Here is a 15776-nt window from a genome sequence, read left to right as displayed (position 1 = left end):
TGAAATGAAATCACAAATTTCTTTATTGAGCATAGTTTCAAAAAATCAACTAAAAACATCATAATTTAATGATACATAGAAAAAGAGATGATGGCTTGTTTCAATCTTAGGAAAAAAATAGAAGTGTGCAGCCTCAGGAATGAAATTTGTTCATGACCATAAAAGGGCCATGTACCTACTAATTAGTGACATTGGTATCTGTTTTGAAAGCAAATCCAAAATCATAACTTTTTGGCAAGACCCTTGGCAATCAGATTAATGGGCATTCAGTTCAAAAACTTCTGGATGTTCAGAAAGGTGTATTATGTTTGAATATGGATGGTTGGTTGGTTGGGTCACATTAAATGTGATTTTATTGACTGGTTCACTCCAAAAAGTGACAGGGGATTTTGGATTTCCATGTTTACTTCCTATCATTGAGAAATGTAAAATGTGAATAGGGGAGCATAAAATATTTAAAGAGAATTCTAAAATATTTAAAGAGAATTCTAAAATATTTAAAGAGAATTCTAAATTCTAACAGGCAGCAACTTTTTGTGTACTGAGCTAGAAAGGGTGGTTTCAATATTTTAGGAATGTTGCAAACCCCATTGGTAAGAAATGCATTTGTGGCTCCTAGTTCATTCAAATGTTGTGATCTATATATTCATTTTAAGTACATGCTGGATAATGAGATCATTGCATATGCATGCCAGAACTTAGTAACCATTCCCTAGACTGCACAATGTGAAGGAAACTATGGGCAAGCTGGTTTTCACCTGTTCCTTGATGATTCAAACCTGCATCCACCAGAAGGCAAATTGATATTTTTCTTCAACAAATTAAACTGCATAATATTTGTACAGAGGGAAAAATAGCTTCTCCCCTAATGTTATATCTTGAAATCATATTTCTCAAAAGTGTATGCATTCATTGGATTTTTGAAGGCAATGTAAGATTTTATTCTCCCATTGCTCACTCAGGTACTTAAATAAATATTTAGAGAATGATAATCTAAATAGCCATAGAAATATTTAGGTTTAATAATAATACAGTAATCATAAAGTTGGAAGGGACCTTGGAGGTCATCTAGTCCAACCCCCTGCTCAGGCAGGAAACCCTATACCATTTCAGACAAGTGGCTGTCCAGTCTCTTCTTAAAAATTTCCAGAGCATTGGAGCATTCACAGCTTCTGGAGGCAGGTTGTTCCACTGATTAATTGTTCTAACTGTCAGAAAATTTCTCCTTAATTGTAGGTTGCTTCTCTCTTTGATTAGTTTCCATCTGTTGCTTATTGTCTTGCCTTCAGATGCTTTGGAGAATAGCTTGACTCCCTCTTCCTTGTGGCAACCGCTAAGATATTGGAACACTGCTATTGTGTCACCCCTCGTCCTTCTCTTCATTAAACTAGACATTCCCAATTCCAGCAACCGTTCCTTATATGTTTTAGCCTTCAGTCCCCTAATCATCTTTGTTGCTCTTCCCTGTACTCTTTCTAGAGTCTCAACATCTTTTTTACATCCTGGTGACCAAAACTGGATGCAGTATTCCAGGTGTGGCCTTACCAAGGCATTGTAAAGTGGTATTAGTACCTCACGTGATCTTGACTCTATCCCTCTGTTAATGCAGCCTAGCACTGTGTTGGCTTTTTTTTTGGCAGCTGTAGCACACTGCTGGCTCATATTTAAGTGATTGTCCACTAGGACCAGTGCTTTTTTTGTAAAAGAAAAAAGTGCCAGAACTCACACATGTCATACAACCCGCCTTGCGTACCCTACAAGGTTCCATCCAAAAAAGGTGCTGGAACTCCGTTCTGAGCGTTCTGTGACAAAAAAAGCCCTGACTAGGACTCCAAGATCCCTCTCACAATTACTACTATTGAGCAAGGTACCACCTATACTATACCTGTGCATTTGATTTTTCCTGCCTAAATGTAGAGCCTTAATTTTTTCACCATTGAATTTCATTTTGTTAGATAGCGCCCAGTGTTCAAGTCTGTCCAGATCCTCCTGTCTTGTGGAGTGTTGGCTATTCCTGCCAGCTTAGTGTCATCTGCAAATTTGATGAGTTCCCCATCTATCCCCTCATCCAAATCGTTGATGAAGATGTTGAAGAGCACTGGGCCCAGAACAGAGCCCTGGGGCACCCCACTATTTCGATATGCTTTATTGGCAGGATCACATTATGTCTTTTTGTGGCATTATGTTATTACAAGTACCAGCAGATCCAAGTTTAATGCTTCCTGTGAGAACAAATTTATATCTATGGAAAGGCAGAATTTGAAAGAAGAGTTATCCTTCCAGGTCTAATTTAGATCTTATGACCTGGGTCAGAATTCATTCAGTCTCCTGGCTGTGTGTTCAGCCCATAGAGAACACTTTCAGACAAGTAAAGTTGCATGGATAATGTATAAGTATCTACACTTTTACTAATCTTATATTGTACTTTCAAGTTACAGCAATTTTTCCAAAATTTTCTGAAATGCCTCCTTCATATCTTTGTTCCTCAGACTGTAGATGAGAGGGTTCAACATGGGAATCACCACTGTATAAAACAAAGATGCCACTTTGTCTTCCTCTAGTGCATATATAGAACTGGGCCGTAAATACATAAAAAAGATTGTCCCATAGAATAAGCTGACAACAATCAGGTGAGAAGAACAGGTAGAAAAAGCTTTCGATTTGCTCGTAGTGGAGTGGATCTTCAGAATGGTAGACAGAATACAGGCATAAGAAATCAGAATAACCACTGTAGTACTTATACAATTTATACTTACTTGTACAAATATTACTATCTGATTAATGCGAGTATCAGAGCATGAAAGTTTTAGCAGTGGAGGAATATCACAGTAAAAATGATTGATCACATTTGGTCCACAAAAGGGTAGACTAAAGACACACACAATATATAAAACTGAATAACAAATGCTTAGAACATAAGAAACAGCTACTAGCCAGAAACACCATTTTCCTGACATGACAGCTGAATAATTCAGTGGGTTACAGATGGCCACATACCGATCAAAGGCCATCACAGCCAGCAGGAGACATTCACTGCTTCCGCAGAAAACACAAAAAAACATTTGAACTGCACAGCCATATATTCCAATAATTTTCTTCTCCATTAAAAAATCCACCAACATTTTAGGAGTAATAGCTGATGAATAACTTGTATCAGCAAAAGCCAGATTACTAAGGAAGAAATACATAGGGGTGTGAAGCCGGGCATCAAATTTGATTATAAACATAATACCCAAATTTGCTACTACAGTAATGATATACACAATAAAAAACAAAATGAATAAGGGGAGTTTGAGTTCAGGCTTACTTGTAATACCCAGAAAAATAAATTGAGTGACTCTTGAGTGATTGGACAAAGACTTCCCCATCTATCTGAATTTCCTGTTGAGGATTAAAAAAATAAACATATTTATTAATATACCAATCTGAGCTGCAGAAATATATACTCCTATTCTTTAGTAGTACTATATTTACTCAATTCAGACCATTGCATAAGTAAAACAGAAAATTAAGCTATCAATAGGATATTGATACACTGCATGTGCACTAAACATACTTTATTTATAATTTTACCTCTTTGGGACCCTTAATGTTCTTAGATGTTATGCGTTGGGGAAATTAAAACCAGGAAGGAGATCTTGACACATCTCATAGGTGTACATTTAGATCAGATCAAGAAACCTGCAGCCTAAGGTTCAATGTGGCCATAGAGTCTCCCTGAGTGATGTGCAGCATTTTATCCTAACTGTGGCCCTCAAATAGCAATGAGATTCTTTTGGTATCAGAGGTTTGTTTGCTTACCAAATCTAATTGCAGCATGAAAGCAAGGAGTTCTTTATGAGTATGCAAGTGATGAAGCTGCAGAGGGAAATACTTGCCCTATCTACCAACTGTGATCCCTGTGTGATGCTCCACTGCATGGCAATTACCCTTGAAGAAAGCATCCCAGAAGATCCATCCAAAGTAGAGAGAGGATTCTTTGCAAGTTTAATTGCTGCATTGGGAAATTTCTTACTCTGGGAATAAATGAGATTTATTGTGGCTCAGGAGGATTCATATATGGGTGTAGATAGAGAAAGTAGAAGTGTTTGCATGTGGAATTGTCCACTTTTAACTTTTGCCCCCTTCATTTGGGAAAATGTTTGATGTGCATTTCTCAGAAGACTAATCACAAGGAACGGAACCATCAGAGCAAAACATATTTGGTTAACATATATGGTGGGATACAGACATAAGATGCCAGGTGAATGAGATCTCATGTTTCTTCACAAACTATATATATTAATTACTTCTGCTTGGTCAAATTATATTTTTTGGATCAACATACCAACAATCATATCACGTAAACTATGTTGCTTTGTAAAAAGTGGACACTCCAATTCTCTGGCTAAATTTTGTTAAAAAATTCAGTGGAATATGCCTTTATTCTGATCTTCTAATTAATCTATGCATTTAGCAAAAGGGGACAAAACTCCTTTAATATCAAGAAAGACAGCATGACTCCTAACATCTGCTTACCCAAAGCTTGTTTACAGTACAAGCCTTCTGAGATTGTGGCATAAAAATTTTCCTTCATAATATCTCTACTTCTTGAGTTTGTACTTTCTTTCAGAAGTAAGACCTTCTGAATGCTAAAGATTTAATTCAATGTTATGCTGTTTGTTCAAAACAAACTCAACAGTGAACATGCACCATGTTGTCATAATTAATGAATATTGCTCCAACTGCAATTGTATAAGTATAGTATATTCAAGCAATATTTAATGATTCCCTATGATAAATCAAAACTATAAAACTTTGTTGGTAAACATGCAGTCTAAATTATTGTTGGATTAGCCCAAAAACAGTGGTGGGATTCAGCCAGTTCGCACCACTTCGGCAAAACCGATAGCTAATTTTTTGTTGCCCAGGCCCTGAATGGATTTCTATAATAATAATAATAATAATAATAATAATAATAATAATAATAATAATAATAATAATAATAATAATAATAATAAGAATAAGAATAAGAAGAAGAAGAAGAAGAAGAAGAAGAAGAAGAAGAAGAAGAAGAAGAAGAAGAAGAAGAAGAAGAAGAAGAAGAAGAAGAAGAAGAAGAAGAAGAAGAAGAAGAAGAAGAAGAAGAAGAAGAAGAAGAAGAAGAAGAAGAAGAAGTTGAAGGGACCTTGGAGGTCGTCTAGTCCAACCTCCTGCTCAGGCAGGAAACCCTATACCATTTCAGACAAATGGCTGTCCACTCTCTTCTTAAAAACTTCCAGTGTTGGAGCATTCACAGCTTCTGGAGGCTGGTTGTTCCACTGGTTAATTGTTCTAACTGTCAGGAAGTTTCTCCTTAGTTCTAGGTTGCTTCTCTCCTTGACTAGTTTCCATCTGTTGCTTCTTGTCCTGCTTTCAGGTGCTCTGGAAGCGGCATCCACACAGAGAACTGGTTGTTCACATATTTGATTCATGGCATCATCAGCTGTCACCAAAAGGACATTAAGAATTTTGGAAACTAACTTCAAGACTCAGCTTACCAGCTTTCTTTCCATGCCATGCTTTAAGAAAATAAAATAAAATTTACATTTACCGTATTTTCCGGCGTATAAGACGACTTTTTAACCCATGAAAATCTTATCAAAAGTTGGGGGGTCGTCTTATACGCCGGGTCATCTTATATGCTGGAAAAAAAACAAATCTGTCGAGCGTCCCCGTTCTTGCAAAGCCGGGCCGCCCCGCGCAACCGAGCTATCTCCGGCGCGGCTCCGGGACACGGCTGGGCAGGAGCGTTGGGCGGCTCTCCCCACGTGAAGGCAGCGCTGCCCATCGGCTCTTGGCCCGAGGGGAGGGCCTCGCGCCCGCCGGACTCACCTGTCACCAGCACCGCTCTCCCCCCCGCGGGGATGCGCTTCCGCCGGGTGGTGCTGGCCGAGACGAGCCAGCAGGCAGCCGCCGTGAGTGCAGCATTGAGGGGTAGCAGCAGGACGGCCTGGCCCAGTGCCTGCAGGATGACCAGCAGCCCCACGCACAGCAGCAGCCGCCGGCTCAGCAACAGGTCCGAGCGCAGGAATTGCACCGCCAGGCTGCCCAGGAAAAGCAGCCACATCGAGAGGCTGCACGCCCAGTCCAGCTCCATGAGGGGCAGGGTGGGAAGCCGGCTGGGAAGAGGGACCAGGAGCCTGGGCTGAGCGGGCCTCGGCCAACAGTGAGAGGGAAGCGGCACATGAGTTCTAAAAAAGAGGCTGCGGGCGGAGCTGCCCCGCCCTGCGCCCAATGGGAGAAGTTCAAGGCCTGGGGGGGAAGCAGGAGGGGCGCCGGCCGTGGCGGGGTGGTGGCTGCCCTCTGGCGCTGCCTGCCGCCCGGGAAACGCTGCGCCTCGGGGGCCGGCAGAAGCACGGGAGCAGCGGGAGGGCTGGCGGGGCCAGTCGGGCCTTCGCCTCCTCTGCGATGGACAGGGAGGGCAGGGCATGTAAGTATTTTCCAGTGTATAAGATGAAAAACCTTGAAAATCTTCTTAAAAGTCGGGGGTCGTCTTATACGCCGGGTCGTCTTATACGCCGGAAAATACGGTATGCAGTCACCTTTGTTCCATAGAGCCTCCATTTATTCTACTGTCTGCTATTTTCTGTGTTAATCCCATGTTTTGTGCTGTTTTTACGCTTCTAAATGCTGTTTTATTTGATTCATTTTTATTTTTTTATTTATTAAATACTACTTGACTCCTAGCAACTCTGGGTGGTTCACAAAGTACAATCACAGGAAAAAATAGCACGAAAGCAGTACAACAATAAGACAGAGACCAAAGATGGCAAAAGCTGGACAACATACCCACACTACCCCAGAGAGGCTTGAACTGTTCAGCCCAAGGCCTTGTGCAAACAGCCATGTCCTCCAAAACACCAATAAGAGGGTACCCACCTGGAACACTTATTCTAGTGGGCAGGTACTGTACACACACACACACACGCACACACACACACAGAGAGAGAGAGAGAGAGAGAGAGAGAGAGAGAGAGAGAGAGAGAGAGAGAGAGAGAGACGGGATTCTGATTTGCAGATCTTTTTAATTGAAGGAATCCAGAGGATACCTACCCTATAAGATTGATGGGAAATAGACACTCCCTCAAGTGATCAGGTCTTCTGCTATGTAGGGCTCCATAAGTAACAACATTATCTTCAATTACAGTACATCCAAAAGCATTTTGTGACTATTTGCTATTATATGGACAGTTTGGTATAACGGTTAAAGACACAAAGCTAGAAACTGAGAGCATGAATCCTAGTCTGTTTTAGGCATGAAGCCATCTGAGTTACTTCGAGGCTGGTCACTTTCTCTCAACCCTAGGGATGAGGCAACGTCAAGCCACTTTCTGAAAATGCTGCCAAAAATGCTGTAGGGCTTTATCCAGGCACTCATCTTTAAAAGGACCTAATAGTAATATTTATGATATTTAATATATTTGGGGTTATTGCTATTTGCTGAACTTAGAACAAAACAGGCTGCCTTTGCTGGAAACATGTGATGTATAGATGTCTTACCTTTGAAAATGAATAAGATTTTGTAGACAACCTTTAATGGAGAAAAATATGATCCACAAATATTTTGTTATCATACATGCCTTTTAGGTGTGCAAAAGTCTGTATTATGTTTCTGAAATAGAGTGACATAATTCCCCCCCCCCTTGGAACAATCATAAATAAATACAACTATAATAATCTTGAGTAAAAAATTGTACTTGGAAGTACTATACATGAATACATAGAGGTATTATATATGAATACATATATAAATTACTATATATGAATATATAGGGACCATATTCCACAACTGTTCTCCACCATTAGACTGTCTTCCTAAACATTCTCCAAAATGCCTCCTTCACTTCTTTGTTCCTCAGGCTGTAGATGAGAGGATTCAGCATGGGAATTACTACTGTGTAGAACAAAGATGCCACTTTGCCTTGTTCCAAGGAATATGTGGAGCTGGGCCGTAAATACATAAAAAAGATCGTCCCATAGAATAAGCTGACAACAATCAGATGAGAAGAACAGGTAGAAAAGGCCTTGTGTCTGCTCTGTGTAGAACGGATCTTTAAAATGGTGATTAAAATAGAGGCATAGGAGAACAAGATAGTTACTGTAGTGCCTACACAGTTTATACTCACTTGTACAAATATTACGGTCTCATTGGTGTGAGTATCAGAGCAAGAAAGCTTTAAGAGTGGGGGGATATCACAGAAGTAATGATTGATCATGTTTGATCCACAAAAGGATAAAGAAAAACTGAGAGTGGTGTGTGAAATTGCATAGAAAATGCCAAGGAAATATGAAATAGCTGCCAACCAGACACAGGTTTTTCTTGACATCATCACTGAATAACGCAGAGGGTGACAAATAGCCACATACCGATCAAAGGCCATCACAGCCAGAAGAAGACATTCAATGCTTCCACATATAACAAACACAAACATTTGAGTAGCGCATGCAAAGAATCCAATATTTTTCCTTTCTGTTAAGAGAGACACCAACATATTGGGTGTAATGCTTGAAGAATAGTTGACATCTACAAATGCCAAATTACTGAGAAAAAAATACATGGGAATGTGGAGTCGAGAATCTGCCTTGATTAGCAAGATCATTCCTAGATTTCCCATCAGGGTAATAATGTATATCAGTAGAAACAACACAAAGAGAGGCAATTGTAGCTGCTTTTGATCTGTGATGCCCAGGAGAATAAAGTTGGAGACCCGTGTGTGATTCCACATAGAAATTTCTTCTTTGTACATTAATTGTTGGGAGAAAAAAATGCAATTAGACAAAGATTGGAATTTACTACTTGTTTTGTATGGTAACTAAAACACTGGGGCTGATAAAATTTCTGCTTTTCCCATAGAGTCTGTGCATTATTTAAATGAGACTACATAACTTTGAAATCTGTAGGGTGTATGAATTTTTTCCTTCAAATTTCAATGTAACCTAATGCAAGTTTATATATCTTCTAGCCATGGATTCAGTGCCATCCCTTAAACCTGTGGTGGTGTAAAGATGTGTTAAGACAAAGAAAAATGTATAAGAGACAGTTTAACTCAATCCCTAAGGCTATGCCCTTCTTCCAAATTAAGAAGAAACATTGCTCCTTTTAATAACACTAAATTAGAGCACAATATCCAGCTTGAGATCTCATAAATATCATCAGGATGAGATACTACATGCTATATGTTTTCCTTACTGTTCTACTATGATTTACTTCCATTCTCTACCTTTTCTTGCTCACTATAAATACAGATTGTCATAATCCTTGATGTGTAACACTTAGCTATGCCCCAAGCAGATGGCTAGGAAACCATGGTTTTCTGTCTCCTTCTTGAGTCTCACATCGCATTTGTCCCTGAAAGCATTCTATCACATTTAGTTGCCATTTGGAAGGTGACTTGCGGGGGATCAGTTTAAGTACACAATTACCATTGGTTGATAACATTGTCTTGGTGCTCTGGCAAGTTAATTCAGACATGCTGTTTATCAGGACATGGACACCATGGTTAATAATCAGCTGATAGTTGGAAAAACCTTTTATCTTCATTTATTCTGAGGCTAGCCAATGATAGAGCAGGATCTATTCTCTGTAAATAAACAGAAGGAGACAAATATGTACTTACCCCCTATTTTTGAAAGAATACCAGAACTTTGGGTATGATGGTTTTTCCAAATATATTGACTCTTTGACAGGAACCAACACTTCCTAAATCTTACCAGAAAGAATAGGAAGTTACTTTTCCCAATACTTATCCTTACAGTAATAGGATTTTTTCCCCCTGAATTTCTTCTATTCCTTCCAGTGGGAGAAGAAATAACTATAATTTCAATGCATCCATTTCTGTCTTCTGAGGGACCCACACAGGTAATCTTGTGGGACTGCTATTAGCTAGAGCTTCTAGCCAAAATTTCCAAGACATCTTTCTGTTAACGCTGTTCTCAGAATATACAGCTTACCTGGGAATGAAATAGTGGTAGCATTGCAGAGATTGTGAGTGGATGAGGGCTCCATTTATTTAAACTCTGATTTAAAATTTCCCTAAAGGTTCTCATTCTCTTGTGACATTTGTTTTTGTGCTTGTTGATGCAGAGCAGGATAATGAAAATAGAGGGGGTCTGTGAGTAATTTATGTCACCTTTCTGTCTGTTGAACCCAATTAGAGACACTTTTGTCCTAAAGGTTTATATATTACAAAGTAGGACAACTTTGAAACATTGTTGATGCTGTTTGAAAGTCATATTTTTTGTTCCTTTGTTAAAAACAAAAAAAATCAACAAACCAATATTACAAATTCAATGCTGTTTTCCTTTTCTAGTGTTGTATAATAAATTTTAAGGGACACGGTGGCTCAGTGGGTTAGGACACTGAGCTTGTCAATCAGAAGGTCAGCAGTTTGGCGGGTCAAATCCCGAGTGCCGCGTAGCAGAGTGAGCACCTGTTACTTGTCCCAGCTTCTGCCAACCTAGCAGTTTGAAAGCACGTAAAAATGCAAGTAGAAAAATAGGAACCACTACGGTGGGAAGGTAATAGCGTTCCATGCGCCTTTGGCATCTAGTCATGCTGGCCACATGACCACGGAGACATCCTCGGACAAGCGCTGGCTCTTCGGCTTTGAAACAGAGATGAGCACCGGTCCCTAGAGTCGGAAATGACTAGCACGCATGTGTGGGGGAACCTTTACATTTACCTTTATAATAAATTTTACTTTGTCTACATTCTCAAAAACTCTACAGTTCTTGAGGTCTTCATTGATGTAGACAAGATTTAGACGTGAAGAACCTATGCATTTTTAGTATACAGTCTACAAGTTATATTAACAACTCTGTGAGTTAGTCCAAAATGTGGCTATTAATAGGACAAATCTGAGCATGAGTTTATGTTTTGACTCTGAAATTACATCTCTCCCAGCAAGGCAATTGCAACCAATCCTTACTGAACTCTTTTGAAGCATCTAAAGGGCATGAAGCAATGTGATTTTGAGTTATCCACCTCATTTTAAAATAAGAGGTCTTATTTATTTTATCTCAAACTGCTTATCAAGTTATGACATTTACATTCAATATTGAAGAGGTCACGTAATACTGCCTAGTATTCCAGGACAACTTCTCCCCGACTACTGCTGCCAAATGATGGCATCATTCTATGCTTCTGTGTTGTACAGCCCCAATGTGCACTGGCACTGTGCAACAATCTCCCACCAAGAATGCCATGTCTCTGTCCATTATAAAATATCTGATGGGGAGTTGTCTAGCTACTACTTCTAAAAGGCCCTGCTTGGTCTTGATTGACACAAGGAGTTTTGGTTGAAAAGTCAGAACTATGGCCTTTTTATTAATATAGGATAGCATAGCATAATTTCAATAGTAAAATAGTAATTAGTTTTCAGTATCTTAGACCAGGGCTTTTCAACCTTTCCACCCATTGTACCACTTTTAGGATATGGCAACATCCGAGTACCACCAGTCGCCTAGCAAGGTGTCAAAAACTTGATGACCAAAAAAAAAGGGAAAAAACTGATGAAGTACAGGTAGTCCTCAACTTACAACAGTTTGCTTAGTGACTGTTTGAAGTTACAATGGCACTGAAAAAGTGCCCCCCAAACCACAGCTGAGCAAGACACCTGCCTGCCCCCCCCCCGGCAGCACTCTTCCTCCTCTCCGAGGTTTTCATTGTTGTGAGCATTTCTGTTGAGGATTGGCAGAGGGGGTGGGGTGGGGGTGTTTGGTTTTTATTCCCCCTGTCTGCTGGGTGGTTGGTCACTTCACATGACCCTGGGACACTGTGACCGTCATAAATATGAATCAGTTGCCAAGCATCTGAATGTAAATCACAAGACCCTGGAGATGCTGCAACATTCCAGCTGATCGGCGCTTCTTCTGGGCTTCGAAGTGCCAGGTTCAGCGCTGACTCCAGCTGGAGCCTGGCTCTGATCCTGGTGATTTCACTGAGCCGTGACAGCCCTGCAGCTCCAGCCGTCTCTCGCTCAGGCTTGTGCGGTGCTGCCACCGGTTCAGCTCATTCCCCTCCCTCGCTACCACTTTTCTAGGATGGTCACGTGCCACCTACCAGGTGCCAATGTACCACAGGTGGTACCCATACCACTGGTTGAAAAGCCCTGTCTTAGACCAGTTAGCTTGGGGAATTCTGAGAGTTGAAGTCCACACATTGTAAAGTAGCCAAAGTTGAGAAACACTCTCTGAGTAAGTAGCCTTGCACCACTGGAATAATTTGCATGGCAAAAACTCTCTCTTTTATTGTTTCAAGACTTTGCCGGTTCCTATTTCATTACCCTACCACTCTCTCTTCCTTGGCATTTGTTGAAAGATTTATAATATGACAGAACAGTTGTAGCTCATGAAGCTCAGTTGCCTTGCTTTCTGTTTGTCTTCATCTCAGCTTTGCATGGGACATTAAGGCATCAATACTTGTACCATTAACCTAGAATAATATGGTAGATAATCACTTGGATAGTTGAGAAATTGCTTACAGAAATTTGCTGACACTTGAGAATGTAGAATGTGCATTTTGAATTTATATTTTCTTCATCTCACCATCAGTGCCCTTGAGGACCACTCGGAGGCTTCAACTGGTGCAGAATGCGGCTGCGCGAGTTGTAATGGGGGTCTCCCGATACTCCCATGTAACACCTCTACTCCGCGAGCTGCATTGGCTTCCGGTTGCCCTCCGGGTGAAATTCAAGGTGCTGGTCATTACCTATAAAGCCCTACATGGCTTGGGTCCAGGGTATTTGAGGGAACACCTGCTGCCAGCATCAAGTTCCCTTCGTCCAGTGCACTCCCACAGGGAGGGTCTTCTCAGGGTCCCACCGGTAAGAGATTGCCGGCGGGTAACACCCAGGGATAGGGCCTTCTCAGTGGGGGCGCCTGCCCTCTGGAACCAGCTGCCAGTGGAGCTGAGGACTGCCCCCGACCTCCGTTCATTCCGCCGGGGCCTGAAGACCTGGCTCTTCGAGCTCTCTGGCCCAGGCTGAGGATTAATTTATTTTAATTGGGGTTTTATTTGTACAGGGATAAATTTAATTTTTTTTAAACTGGTTTTAACTTTTGTATTTTTGGTTTTTTAATTCCCTGTAAACCGCCCTGAGTCCTCCGGGAAAGGGCGGTATATAAATGTAATAAAATAAATAAATAAATAAATAAATTATAAATCTGTTATTTACAAGCTCAGCTCCTCTCCGAGAGGAGTCAAGTCTCACAAGGAAAATCTCTGAGGAGCAGAAGACCTTGAGAAAACTCTGAAAGCAGATTATTAGAGAGGCAAAGGCATTCATACCTAGGCAGATACCTGATGAGGACAAGCATCTGCAAACAATAGATGGAATAGAATATGCAGACACAGGTAGGTTGGGAAAAACACCAAGCTAAAAAGTGCCTCTTAGTCCTTTGCAGTCACATTTAGTTGGGGAGAATCTCAGAGTAAATAAGGTGCATTTCTCTGGGAATAACCTAGTAATTCATTGGTTTGGGGTTTTTTAGACATCCGTCTCAAACTGGAATAGCTCACAAATTCTCCAAGACCTGCCTTCTGGGAAATAAATTTTTTTCCAGGTTTCTTTTTTTTAAAAAAAAATCAAGAAAATGTTCACTATATATTGAAATGGATTTTTTTAAAAAAAATAGTACTGAAACTGTTTTAATATGCATTTCTGAATATTTATTTTTCCTCAGAAAAAAAATCCATTTCTCAATGCCCTTTTTCTTGAAATACAATTTTCTAAATCTCCTTTGCTGCATCAAAATTTCAAAAAAGGTATGATGCAAAATGTGGAGAAATCATCCAAAATCAGTTACATCCCAATGTGTATTTCATTTTCAAAACACAAGCCAGGACAGTTCATAATATCAAGATGAAATACCCTGAGCAGCCTTCATTACATATAGCTAAGTTCTATATCAAATTCTGCTGACAAAGCAAATTTCAGTGAGATGTTAAGTGGCTGAGGTGCAAATTGAAGGTGAAAATCTCATAGGTATCAATTGTTTGTGTGGCCTTGCTTTCTTAGAAGATCTTCTGAAAAGCCACATGATGAAATAAAAATCAGTACTATGAGAACTCTTGCATGTGGTTTATAACTTTTCTAAATATGTGCCTTTTTTCTGTACAGAAACAAGCAACTTGAGAGAAGCAATCAAGATTCTACAATGTGTATGTGAAACTTTTATCAGGCAGCTAGTTGAGTCTTGAGCCCAATTCTGGATTTTTCAGTACATCTGATATAAGTGTGGTTCAGCTTTCCTGGTCCATCTTATCATGTATGTGTTGATGCTTGCTTGCTAAGATAAAGTGCCAATGTTCATCATGGATTGATGACTATTTTTTCCAGCTATTTCTTTTCCAGCTATTCAAACAGGGCTGAGATGTTTTATTACACATAAGCTGTCTTCCCAGTGTTTCTGCGGGATCCAAGTGCTTTATGAACTATAATGCGTTTTTTTATAACGGGAACAAATATTCATGGTATCACTCTAAAATCATTTCAGATGGTGCAGATAAAATGATATTAGGATATCTACATCAGTAGAATGAATGAGGCAGAACCAAAAGAATTTGTCATCACTGAGTACGAGTCATCTGAACGGACTGAACATAAATGGCAGATAGCAATTCAACTGTGAGTACAGTGGAGGAATTTGTTTTATTTGGAATCACCGATCGTCCTGACCTGCAGATGCCCCTCTTCGCCATTTTCCTCTTGAATTACAGCATCACTCTAATGGGAAATCTGGGCATAATCATTTTGATTCAGACTGACAGACAGCTACATACCCCTATGTATTTCTTTCTCACCCACTTGGCATTTGTTGATCTCTGCTATTCCTCTGTTATTGCCCCCAAAATGCTGACAAACCTGTTAGCAGTTAAGAAAACCATTTCATTCCATGCTTGTGCAGCCCAGCTGGGCTGTTTCTTGACTTTCATGATCACAGAGTGCTTCTTGCTGGCAGTGATGGCATATGACCGCTACGTTGCCATCTGTAACCCACTGCTTTATCAATCCATCATGTCCCAGAGAGTCTGCATCCAGTTAGTAGCTGCACCTTACATATATAGCTTTTCTGTTGCCCTGCTCCACACCATAGTTACATTCCGACTGTCATTCTGTTCTTCAAATGTGATTAACCATTTCTATTGTGATGATCTCCCACTCTTGGCCCTCTCCTGTTCTGATACCAGCACCAAACAAATACTGATCTATGCTTTTGCTGGCTTTAATATGATATTCTCCCTTCTTATTGTTCTTATCTCTTATGCGTTTATTCTGTCAGCCATCCTAAGAATCAGCTCTGCTCAAGGACGACACAAAGCTTTCTCTACCTGTGTTTCTCACTTGACAACTGTCACCATCTTCTATGGAACTTTGATCTTTATGTATTTGCAGCCAAGCACAAATCTCTCCCTAGGTACCGATAAAATAGCTTCAGTTTTCTACACACTTGTGATTCCCATGTTGAATCCTATGATCTACAGCCTGAGAAACAAGGAGGTTAAAGAGGCCCTGAAGAGAAGAAGAGGGAGAATTCTGGTTCTTCATTAAAGAATGGTTACCTCTCCATTAGTAGTGGGATCTGGCCAGTTCACACCACTTTGGCAGAACCGGTAGCTAATTTTTTGTTGCCCAGGCCCAGAATGGACTTCCAGAAGCGGCATCCACACAGAGAACATCCACATATTTGAATCCCACCACTGCCCTCATCCATTCCATTCTAAGTATGAAATAAACATTAGTTGTTGATTTGCA

The 15776-nt window shown here is 40.3% G+C and overlaps 2 protein-coding genes across 2 annotated transcripts; one reads left to right on the top strand and one right to left on the bottom strand.

Moving 5' to 3' along the window:
- Nucleotides 1-2432: 2432 nt before the first annotated feature.
- Nucleotides 2433-8768, bottom strand: LOC308672482 (olfactory receptor 5T18-like; the record flags this gene model as incomplete). The annotated part of the gene is made up of 3 exons (XM_081335450.1): nucleotides 2433-3368; nucleotides 5520-5540; nucleotides 7830-8768. 3 exons carry the CDS (start codon nucleotides 8766-8768, stop codon nucleotides 2433-2435), a joined length of 1896 nt encoding a protein of 631 aa, XP_081191576.1.
- Nucleotides 8769-14627: 5859 nt separating this feature from the next.
- On the top strand, nucleotides 14628-15572 carry LOC308672406 (olfactory receptor 8U3-like; the record flags this gene model as incomplete). Its single annotated transcript, XM_081335328.1, has 1 exon — nucleotides 14628-15572. One exon carries the CDS (start codon nucleotides 14628-14630, stop codon nucleotides 15570-15572), a length of 945 nt encoding a protein of 314 aa, XP_081191454.1.
- Nucleotides 15573-15776: the final 204 nt, after the last annotated feature.

This window comes from Vipera berus, assembly GCF_964194415.1.
Source record: "Vipera berus genome assembly, chromosome: 1".
NCBI classification, from domain to species: domain Eukaryota; kingdom Metazoa; phylum Chordata; class Lepidosauria; order Squamata; family Viperidae; genus Vipera; species Vipera berus.
The sequence above is the reverse complement of the archived record's forward strand: the minus strand, read 5'-3'. Positions and strand labels throughout refer to the sequence as shown.